This window comes from Aethalodelphis obliquidens, unplaced genomic scaffold (genome assembly GCF_003676395.1).
Source record: "Aethalodelphis obliquidens isolate GAN/ISIS:26980383/991018 unplaced genomic scaffold, ASM367639v1 scaffold115, whole genome shotgun sequence".
Taxonomy (NCBI): domain Eukaryota; kingdom Metazoa; phylum Chordata; class Mammalia; order Artiodactyla; family Delphinidae; genus Aethalodelphis; species Aethalodelphis obliquidens.
Genome location: NW_020838059.1, coordinates 2,070,353 through 2,082,500, shown reverse-complemented (window position 1 = coordinate 2,082,500; position 12,148 = coordinate 2,070,353). Strand labels below are relative to the sequence as shown.

Genomic DNA, 12,148 nt, shown 5'->3' with positions numbered 1-12,148 from the left:
TGCCCAAAGAAGATATACAGACTGTCAACAAACACATGAAAGAATGCTCAACATCATTAATCATTAGAGAAATGCAAATGAAAACTTCAATGAGATATCACCTCACACTGGTCAGAATGGCCATCATCAAAAAATCTACAAACAATAAATGCTGGAGAGGGTGTGGAGAAAAGGGAACACTCTTGCACTGCTAATGGGAATGTAAATTGATACAGCCACTATGGAGAACAATATGGAGGTTCCTCAAAAATCTAAAAATAGAACTACCATACGACCCGGCAATCCCACTACTGGGCATATACCCTGAGAAAACCATAACTCAAAAAGAGTCATGTACCACAATGTTCAGTGCAGCTCTATTTACAATAGCCAGGACATGGAAGCAACCTAAGTGTCCATCATCGGATGAATGGATAAAGAAGATGTGGCACATATATACAATGGAATATTACTCAGCCCTAAAAAGAAACAAAATTGGGTTATTTGTAGTGAGCTGGTTGGACCTAGAGACTGTCATACAGAGTGAAGTAAGTCAGAAAGAGGAAAACAAATACCATATGCTAACACATATATATGGAATCTAAAATAAAAAAAGGTTCTGAAGAACCTAGGAGCAGGACAGGAATAAAGACAAAGACATAGAGAATGGACTTGAGGACTTAGGGAGGGGGAAGAGTAAGCTGGGACGAAGTGATAGAGTGACATGGACATATATACACTACCAAATGTAAAATAGATAGCTAGTGGGAAGCAGCCGCATAGCACCGGGAGATCAGCTCGGTGCTTTGTGTCCACCTAGAGGGGTGGGATAGGGAGGGTGGGAGGGAGATGCAAGAGGGAGGAGATATGGGGATGTATGTATAAGTATAGATGATTCACTTTGTTATACAGCAGAAGCTAACACACCATTGTAAAGCAATTATACTCCAATAAAGATGTTTAAAAAACAAAACAATACAAAACAGAAAAAAACATTACTATTGCAGCTACTACATTATATTTTTGTCACTTCTTTCTGTGGCTGTCTCTCCTCCTAGACTTTGAAGTCTCTTACTCCTCCTTGTTATTCCTAGTGCATACAAACTGTGTCTGACATAGAGAAGATGTGCAGCAAACAATTTAAAACAAATTAATAAGGAAATCTATGAGTATATATATAATGGAGTCTTGCACAGACATTGTTCTTCCCAGAAGCAGATGCCAAGCTATTTAGAATGGGATACTATTCTGTTGTTGTATTAAGATACAATATATTTTAGTGAGTTTCTTATGAATATTTTAAATGGAGGGAGAGACAGATGAAGATAACATGGTGATAATTTGGGGTTTTATAATCTGAACATGCTGATAATGTAAGAGAATCACGATTACGGAAATACTAACTTTAAGAAAGGTAAGTCTGGAGATGGGGAGATAATTTTCATCACAGAAAAATTCTTTATAGGTAAGAAGGCAATGATTGGAATTACTTTGAGAATGTAAGGTTATTAAATTTACTAAAATAAATGTGCATGTAGCAGCTATATTTGTTAGCACCTTGAGGGCAGGGGATATAAACCTCATTTACTTTTGTGTATTCTACAGTGACTAACTCAAAGTATGTGCCAATAAGTTGGCTTTTAAATAAGTGAACTCTTTAAGAACTCAGTAATTACACAAAGTGGGGCTTACCTGCAATGCCTATTTCATAGACCCATAGCCATTTAAAATTTCTTGACATTGTGTAGTCCTGAACCGTGGATTTAGCTCTCTAGTCATTTCTGCAGAAGGAAAATAGTGGTTTAAACCTGGGTGAGACATCAGGACTCTGGAACGTACTAGGACTTAGATAAATGGTGAATGATAGTATTAATGATAGTAATTATAACAAGACTAATAATAGTTAACACTTCTTTAATTCTTATTATGTGCCAGGCATTCTCCTAGACACTTTATGTACATTAATTAAAAACTCATAACCCTGTGAAGTAGGACCTCTCATTATCCTCATTTTACTGATGAGGTAGCAGGAACAGAGAGGTTAAGCAACCTGTCCATGGTCATACATTAGCTTGCAGTGGAGCTGGGATTCAAACCCAGGCAATCTGGCTCCACAGTTCATGCTCTTAACCACTATCTTATACAAAACTAAAGGAGTCAGAAGGTTATAGAATATTTGAGCTGGGAGGGCTATAGAGCTCATCATTACAGATGGGTGCTCCCCATGTCCTGTATTGTAGTGGTTCTTAATGGGGGCTGAGTTTACCTTCCCTCCCAGGGACATTTGGTAATATTTGAAAATACCTTTGGTTGTCACAACTGGGAGTGAGGAGGTGCTACTGATATCTAGTGGGTAGAGTTCAGGGATACTGCTAAACACCCTACAACGTACAGGACAACCCCCCACCCCCAAACAATTATCTGACCCCAAATGCCAATAGTGCCAAGTTTAACAAACCCAGCTCTATTGTAGCAATTTTCATATGTTCTTACTGGAGGGTGCCTTATACTCCTGGTTTCTTTACACTTCCTTCCTGTCCACCACATGTGCAGCCAATCCCAACTTCTGCAGCTTATGCCCTACACCCTTACGCCACTGTGCTAAGACTAATCTGATCACACCCCTCCCATCCTCAACCAGGAATCTATTAACATTTTTAGCAAGGTTAATTTTATGCTTCACGCCAAAGAAATTATCCTTATGGTGAGGAATCCAGGTGCTGTGGAAGGCTGATGGGGTACTGTTTTGAGAGTGGTCCTGGAAATAGCACTAGGAATACCATGACAAAGGAAAAGAGAGAAGTGTAGAAAATGCTTGTGTGGAACACAGAAGAAAACCCCATCTCCAGCATATCACACAGAACCTTGCATACAGTAGACATACAAGAAGTATATGTTGTGGAAGATTATGGCACAAGGCCAGGATGGGGTGTCCTAGAACTCAATAACATTGTATTTTCTGTCCTCTGGCTAAGGGAAAGGAAACAGCAGGATAACTCATGTTTTGGGTCTATGTTAAGCCTAGGGCTCAAGGGTTTATCTTCTGTTTGGTATTTATTGCTCAGGAAGTAATATTGTGCGTTGTAGGTGTTATTTTGAATCCTTCTTCATTTTCTTTGAGAATTAACAATCCATTATTGTTTGTGAGCAAGGCACTGAAGCCCTGGGCACCTCTCTCTCTGATCACAGACATCACCAGCAGTGACGCCACAGCTTGCATCATGGCTCTGCAGGATGAGAGAATTGACGGGGGCTTTAAGACAAGGCTCCCAGGAGGCTTGAGAGAGATGACGCTATCAGGCAAGCGAGGGCTTTATCTCCTTATGAGTGTTACCAAGGATGAATCAAAGAGCCACTCAAGGGGATCAGGATGCCATAATATATTCTTCCTTGGGGAGGGGGAGGGAAGGAGAGGGAAAAGAAAAAATAAAAGGGAAAGGGAAAGGTTTTTATGCTAGCCCATATAGTAGGTAATTATTCTCACAGGAGCTGTGAGTGTGGTGGGGTTGGGGGTGGGAAAGAGTAGCTTGATCCTCAAGATATGCAGATGAGAACCTCAGGTTAGAGGGTGCTTTCACAAACTAACCCCCATGCTGGAAGACTCACTGTTCTAGTCTATAAGCCAAGGGGTCTTGGAGAGAGCCACCTCCATATTGGAGCAGTTATAAGAATGTTCAAGGTTTTAAACTAGGTGTATAAGAAGCCAGGGCACCAAGCCAGCCCTCCAGATGGCAGTTGCAGTGGGGGTGTAGTGAGGAAGAAGAAGGCCAAAAGTTTTGGCATACATCTCTTCAAGGAAGTCACAGCATATACCCTACATTTATGAAGGGAACAGGGTATAGTGGGAGGAGTACAGACCTTGGGGCCAGACAGATCTCAAATCAAGTCTTGGCTCTTTTACAAGCTGTGTGATTTTAGGCAAGTTTTGAAAACTCTTTAGCACGTTTATTCACCTTCAGTTAGAGATAATGATACCTATCTTTCATGTACTAAGCTAATGATAATAATGTTGATCCCTAATATTGATTAAATGCTTATTATGTGCCAAACACTGTTTCAAGGCTTTATATTATTATTTAATCTAATCCACATAACAACACTATGCGATAGGTAAGATTTATCATTAGACCCAATTTACAGATAAAGAAAAAGGAACACAAAGAAGTTAGGAAGTTGCCCAGGGTCACAGGTGTAGTTGATGCTGGAGGTGAAATTCAGATTCAGGCAGTATGGCTCCAGAGCCCACACTTTTAGGCACTGAGCTATATCCTGTCACTACAGTATAAAGAACACAGAACCTGAGACACAGAGCATGTACTCAGTCATGATTTAACACCACTTCCTTTATCTTTCCCTTCCTTTTTTTTTTCTGTTTAAGAAAGAAACCATTCAGCTGCCATGTGAGGGTCTCTCCTCCCACTTCCCTAAGCGGAGCCAGGGGCCTCCTTTGTTATTTCAAGATGGGCTGGCACGAGTGAGTTGAGGAACCTCAGAGATAGTGCTTGTCACTTCAAGGTTATTAGCTGAATGTGAGCCAGGAGAATAGGCTGAAGTCAGATGTAGGAGTCCTAGAAAACCAGCAGGCTCCACCATGGGAAGCTTGGAGGGCTTCCTCAGTCAGTAAGAGCAGTGGCTAGCCGTACTAGAGAGGCTCTCTTGGGCCTTTCCACACTAAGGTCCATAATTTCTCACTCCTGGTTTCTTGGGCTTCTGAGATACCAGTGAACTCATATTACTCAGGTCTAGGGTGAATGGTTGACTGTGGCCATTAGTCTTAGTCTTTAGGATTACATCATCACATTCATTCCACATTTCCTCACCTAACATTTAGATAAAGAACACCAGGGATTTCCCTGGTGTTCCAGTGGGTAAGACTCCATGCTCCCAATGCAGGGGGCCCAGCTTTGATCCCTGGTCGGGGAACTAGATCCTGCATGCATGCCGCAACTGAGAAGTCCACGTACCACAACTGAGAAGTCCACATGCTGCAACTAAGAGTCCACATGCTGCAACTAAGAAGCCCGTGTGCTGCAACTAAGAAGCCCGCATGCCACAACTAAGAGTCCGTACGCCACAACTAAGAAGCCCGCATGCTGCAACTAAGAGTCCACATGCCGCAACTAAGAAGCCCACATTCCGCAACGTAGAAGTCCGCATGCCGCAACTAAGAAACCTGCATGCCGCAACTGAGTCTGCATGCTGCAACTAGGAGTCCACATGCTGCAACTGAGTCTGCATGCCACAACTAAGAAGCCCGCATGCTGCAACTAAGAAGCCCGTGTGCCACAACTAAGAAGCCCACGTGCTGCAACTAAGAAACCTGCATGCCGCAACTAAGAGTCCACATGCCGCAACTAAAGATTCCGCATGCCGCAATGAAGATCCTGTGTGCCGCAACTAAGACCCAGTGCAGCCAAAATAAATAGATTAATTAATTAATATTTTAAAAAAGCACCAGAAGAATAATTGGGCCACAAAAAATACTACCATATATCAGCTACTTTAACATCTCCACTAATTGCCTGTTAAGCCTCACATTTCTCTTCCTAGTTTTGAAACAGACACATTAATATTACTGTCAGGTCCCAAATATTGTAGGTACTGGTTTTCAACTATAAATCTTAATATTTAACAAATCAACTAATTGCATTTCAGGTACTGAGCATGCTCTTTAGGTTAATGGCATGGTCGGTGGTGGAGGGGGAAATGGAGAAAGAACAAATTAGAAGCATAAACTCTGAAAGTTCCCAAAGCTCTGTGGTCAATGCTTTTCTGAGGTAAGTTGCATAAGAGATGATTTGGCAACCCTGCTGCTATGCTGTTGGAAGTCTGGCAAGATCTCTTGGAGGAGCGAAAAATAAACAGCCCTGGGGTTAATCTACAAGCTGTTTTGCTTTAGCCCTTTTTGCTGAAAACCTTTCCAACATGTTTCAGTCCACTTCCTTGCCATAGGAGATAGAGTACAACAAAGATAAATATAGCATGGGCTAGATCTGGAACTAGGAGGGCTGAGTTTGAACTCTGGCTCCACTATTTACTCGCAGTGCAGCAATCACTTACACCCGTGTCTGTCCAAGTGCATTCCAACCATGTGCATCAGAATCACCTGCAGCGCTTGCTAAATAGCCAAGTTCCAGGGTCCCTGGCTGAGGTTTTCATCTGGGTGGCGCTGGGGAATCTGCCTGTTGAACAAGCACCCTAGATAACTCTTATGCCCACTACAAATTTGAGAAACACAGAGTTTGTTTTCTCATCTATAAATAAGAATGGTACCACCCCTTTCCCAGGGTTGTGGTAAAAACAACACAGGTGGTCAATATGTGCTAGGCGTACCTGAATCTTTGAGTGAGGTTATGGCAGGGCTTCAGGATACATTCTGAATATTAATTTAACAAACATGTTAAATCCACACAGCGTTTGATGGTACCAAGGTGAAAAATCAATGTTTCCCTGCCCTTTGAAGGGTTCACAGACTAATGGGAGAGACAAACGCGAAAACAAAATTATTGTTTGATAATGGCTAAACAGATATGAAGAAAGGGGAGGTAGCCACTTTGCTAGGACGAGAGGTGGTGGTGGAGGAGGGAGGGGAGCATAGAGGAAGTGATGTTAAGCTGGAGAAGGTTATTTTAAAGTGAGTTTTGAAATATAAGTCAATTATGGTACTGTGGATATCTTAAAAGTGTAGGAGATAAGGTTGTATTTGTGCTAAGTCTAAAACCTAGAATAGAAATTGTTCTTATTTGGGGGGATGGGCATGAGTGGAGAATATTTTCCATATCAGTTTACTTATTATTCCTTGCTCCTAAAAGTAGAATGTTAAAAAACTGGAGTCATTTTGTGTTCTCCAGTTCGTTGGACTCTGAGAGGATGGGTATTAGCCTATGTTGTTGACTTGCTTTGCAAGTCACTCGCTGCAAGGCCATGGTCTAAGTCGTGGGGGTAGGACACTGGCCATGACCACTATAAACAAGTCAAGTGTTAAATCCTACTGATAATGGGAACTTTGGCTTGAGAACTAGCTGCCTCAGCAGAGTCATCCTCAAATACTAAGGGCAATGCTATATATACACATACAGCCGCAGGAGGCAGTGACTAATGGCTCTGCTTTGGGCCAGCAGCCCTGGCCCCTTTCTAGCTTCTTCACCTCTATAGGCAGCCTAACTTGAATTTTCAAACTCCACCTCAATTTGACAAATAATCAGAAAACAATAGACTTTACTATACAGAACTTCACACCATCCCCACTACCCTTCATTTTTCAAAATGATTGAGGTTTTTTTGAAAACTGCAACACACTCCCAGCAATCCCCATCATGCCTTTGGCCAGACTAAGAATAACAAACTCTCAACCCTTAATGCTGTGTGACCTTGAATGAAGAAAAAATGGGGTTGTAACAGTAGTTAGGATCATGCTGTTTGGATTAGATCCAAGTTCTAATCTTGGCCCGAAACTTATTATCTGTGTGATGCTAAGAAAGTGACTTAATGTCTCTGTTCTTCATTTTCCACGTCTGAAAAATGATAATAACAAGTACCTATCTCATTGGGTTGTGGTAAGGGTTAAAGGAGAAAATATGTGAAAAAAAAGACCCACTGCAATGCCTAGCTTAATAAGTAGAATGCCAGTAATTATTATTAATATATTAACCATAGTGGGTATTACCTCTGATATCTTATGGAAAGCAGGGGCCATTGTGGGTGAGGAGAGAGGGGAGTGTTATGATTACTTCAGGTGAAAAGGGCAGGAAAGTACCAGTATAGGAACCAGCCATTAATAACAGTGGGGAATATATTTAAACAAAAAAGCATAAGATGGCTTCTCTTTAACCAATTATTTACCAAGATTACTGCTAGAAAGAAAAGCAGGACTAATTTATATGCCTCTCATCTGATCGATGCATTTTCTAAAAGTGGTACTGGTAATAAAATCCTCAAAAGATTTTCTGGTGTTACCCTCCGCCCCCACTGTATATACATACCACAAACCCATCAGACCTGCTGCCAAAACCCACTTGCTTTTTTCTCCAAAAGCATGGATGGCATTGCATCCAGGCTCTCTTTTGTGATCACCCCATCTGTGGTGAAAGAAAACCAGAATAACTTAGTATTACGTCTCGATTATCCATGACCAGGATGGGAGGCAATGTGGTAGGCAGGAGAAGAGGTTGCTCTTCATGGCAAGCTTTCCAGTAAGACAAAGGGAGGTTAGAAAGGGAGGTCATGGCTGTGACCTCTGTGACAGCTGAGCAGGGGACACCCACTGTATGTGTCAGCCTACTCCAGGAATAATCCACATGCAAGTGATTTGGTCAACGGTTTGTGATTCTGGAACAGTATTAACAATAGTGCCTTTCCTGGAATCTATCTTATATATGATGTATTTTTTCCCCACTTAATTCAATAGCTCTCCTGAATATTTTAATACAGCAATAGTAGTATGAATAGCAAACACATGTGAGTTATTGACTTGCTTTCCTTTTATCCATTTCTGCTGTAACTTAAATTTTCTTCCTGAGTGAATCTCCAGGCCACTAGTGACATCACCTTTAATCCATTTGTATTTCTTTTTTTTTTAATTGGCATTAACATGGAGGAGACAAAAGAGGTTAAAAAATAAAAGACGTCTACATTGGTGATGATCTCCAGAGCAAACCTTACAGGGATTGGTAGAGCAAATTTGATTTGAAAATGATTACAAAGGGTGAATTCCCTGTAAATAATGAATTGGAAACAAAATCAGGCTGAGAGTATTTGCTTATCCACTTATTTCCACATGAAGAAAAGCCATAATTCCTGTCAGCCTGTGCTTACAGCATGCCTAGACTGGCCAGAGAGGAACCAAACAGTGATGAAAATAAATACACAAGCCCACTCGTTGACCGCATTCTTTGTCAGGTCCAACACCAAGGAAAGCCTAAAGATAATATGTCTTTGGGTAACAACCCATAAATCCACAGTTACAGTTCAAGCACTTAACTTCAAATTCCCAAATGACCATGCCACTGTTCTTTCCTCTTCCAGAAGCTAGAAGTTCACTGTCAAAAAGGAGGGGATGAGAAGGGAGGGGCAAGGCAGCTGAAATGCTCAACGACCCTAGCAAAATTCTGGGAAAGCATGCCCTCCTCACAAATCACAACTTCTTGAGAAGCTAACTGGTATGTCACTGGAAGACACTGTCAGAGCAAGCTGGCTAAGGATTTTATCAAAGTGCACTTAGCTTTCAAGAGCAGTGTTCCTTAAAAATGTAAAGTTGATTTCTGTATATCAAATCCTATTTTTCCACTGACTCACACTTTCTTCTATTTTTTAAATATTAAATATTGAGTAGGTACAAAGAGGAATTTATAAGAGACAAGTGTGAAGTATAAAAAACTATGGTGCAATGAAAATTGTATATCCGACATGCAGTTGAAGAAAAAGAATATAACTATTACCTTTAAAGGCCACTGTGTGCCCCTCCTGTAATTCCTTCCATCTCCCCTCGGAGATAACCACTATTCTGAATTTTGTGTTAATTATTCCTTGCTTATCTTTATAGTAGTACTATGTATAATGACTCTGTCTCTTCAGAAATGTTTTATCTGAATTTTGGAAGGATTCTTCAGTTGCCAGGAGCTTTAATTTGTGGTGTTCTCCTTCATATCCCTCCCCTCTCCCTGGCTTCCCCCACCCACCTCCATTTTGCCCAGTAGTTGGTAATGCATGAACAAACACGAGTGTCAAAGGTATCATTTAGTAGTGAACCCATACGGAAAGTCAGTAATTCTTTTGTAACAAGGGTACTTTCCTTTTGTTTTTCAAGCAAATCCCTGCATGGGTCTTAATTTGTTTACCCAGAGATCTGGGGACATGGCGGTGGCAGTGGGCTAGCGAGCAGGGTGACAGGGCTGTGTGTATTGCCTAGCAGGGGTACCTCAGGGTTTTGGGGTCAGAAGGCTAGGTTATTTGCCAGCTATGTGACTTTGGGCAAGTCACTTAATGTTTCTGAGCCTTGGTTCCCTCATCTCAAAAACACAGACAGCAATAATACTGATCTTACAGGGTTGGTGAGATGTTTAAACAAGAGATATTTATTGTAAAAGTATTTTGAAGGGTATAGGATACTCCATAAATGTTAGCTGTTAATGTTGCTGTGGCTCTGCTGCTGTTGTTGATGCTATGATATCAGTGCTGTTAAAGTCAAGGTAAAGGACTAGATGGTTATGAATTTCTAAAGTCTGGAGCGAATCCACAGATTTATCCTTGCCAGCTGTCTGGCAAAGCTGGCACAACACAGACAAAATTAAAATTTCTTTTCCAACTCTGTATTACTGGTCTATGTGGAAACTTTCCACCTTTGAACATCTTCCTCAAATCCCACTGAACCTGTCCAATCTGCATGTGTGAGAGTTGTGTTTGCTCTGGCCTATGTCAGTGCTGAAGCCTAGGGCAGAAAGTAGTCACACATTACAGGCATCTAACATTTTCTCTTCCTGGTTATTTCTCTTAGGACGGTGCAGGCTGGTGACTCAGCCATGTGTACAAGATGTGCTCATCACCTGATGAGTTTGCGCCTGAGGAGCCTTCTGAAGGCCCTGACTTTTGCCTGTGTGATATTAACATAACCATTTGCATGTCATTTCCATTTTGTTTTTAAAAGGGTTTCTCCTTGAAGATCTATAAGAATGAGAGTAAGCAGTGGAAAGCCACGTTTCCATTCTACAAACGATATAATCAAATCTGTAAACGGGCAAAAATACACACGAGACGCTCCATAAAACTGTTGGCAATTATTTCAGTGAACAGACGCAAGTTGTGCACAATTCCCCACAGCTGCCGCAGGTGTTGAAGGAAGAGATTCAAACAACAGAGTGGAAATATCGATCATCTTTTTGAATATGGTGCTAGGCTACCTGCTTGGGTGCCCAGGAGGGGGTGAGGGAGGAAGAGTGCTGGTAATATTCCCACACATGTTTCCCAGCCTTGAGGCTGGACAGCCACATACCCATCTGCTGCTAAGAAAAAAAAAAAAAAAAAAGACAGGGCTTAAACGCATGGGGACAGGCTGTTTGACCTCTGAGGTTGCAAGGCTCTTGGCCTCCGCCTAACAGCTGACGCCTGGAATAAGCAGGCCAGCCCCTCATGGCCTCTTCAGGGGCTAGCACAAGGGCTCCAGCTGAGGGGTGGCTGCAGCTATGGCAACAAATGCCCAGGAATGAGTTAACACCAGCCAAAGGGGTTAATGGGAGAGGCAAGGGCTTTTATACGAATGTGTTGGGGGAAGAAATGCGATACAGTGGGAATGAGGCCCATTAATAAAGCTGAGTGATAAAATCCACCACCATTCTTAAATTGGACTTGCCTACTTAAACTGCTTTTCCAAATCAGTCTCCTGTATTCTAGCTGTTCATTGAGACACTAAGCTTATTTAAAGAATAAAAACAATACCATAATATGCAGTATAAAAGGAGAAAATAGGATAGACAAAGGAAGAAAGAAAAACAAGAAATGTGTACAACTATGTTCTGAATATGTTCAAACAGCTTGTTATTACTAACAATCACCACCTGACAATAAATTACCCCCCTACATGTGGATCACAAGCTGCATTATTATGATGCATTAGAATCAATCTGAGTACTAACGATAATGGCTGGTTGGGTGGCTAAACATGGCCCCCAATTACTGCTGAGTGCCCTCTCTTTCTGTGGCTACAAAACAACTGCCATCAATATTCTCTCATAGAGAATGTTTTCTTATCAGCATTATGTCCTCAAAACATCCCTGGAAGGCAGGTCGATATTGATGGGCTTTTTTGAAGAAAACAGGGAGGCATGGAGAGGTTAGTGAAAATTAGCAGAGGCAGTACGACCACCCCACATCAGAATTTGGGTTAGAAAGAGAGCCAAGGTACAGAGGCAAAGGGCTTTGGGCTGCTCCTTTGATGATAGCAGCACCTACTGAATGCAGTAGATCAGAGTTTTCAGCCACTCTCTCAGCTACAGTGAGAAGTGTAGATTCCTTAAGCCACTACAATTGGAATATCTGATTGTAGTTCAAAGCACAGAACCACAGAGTACATTTTTACTTCTGGCAGAGCACAATACAACCTCAGAGTAAAATTTCATTTCTGAGAAGAAAAAAAGGGTACACTGGAATCCAGAAACGGTATAGTCCATTTGAATAG

General features: G+C 41.6%; 1 protein-coding gene across 8 annotated transcripts in view; it reads right to left on the bottom strand.

Annotated features, from left to right (window-relative positions):
• The window catches only part of ENOX2 (ecto-NOX disulfide-thiol exchanger 2), a 298,480-nt gene that overhangs the window by 98,723 nt on the left and 187,609 nt on the right, over positions 1–12,148 (bottom strand). For 5 of the 8 annotated variants that reach the window (XM_027097555.1, XM_027097550.1, XM_027097552.1 and 2 more), the window contains exon 4: positions 1,672–1,760. The exons of the other annotated variants lie outside the window; for them this stretch is intronic. In XM_027097555.1, the coding sequence (XP_026953356.1) occupies positions 1,672–1,720 (49 nt within the window). In that variant the 5' untranslated portion in view covers positions 1,721–1,760. The remainder of the gene's footprint in view (positions 1–1,671; positions 1,761–12,148) is intronic. 8 annotated transcript variants of the gene reach the window in all.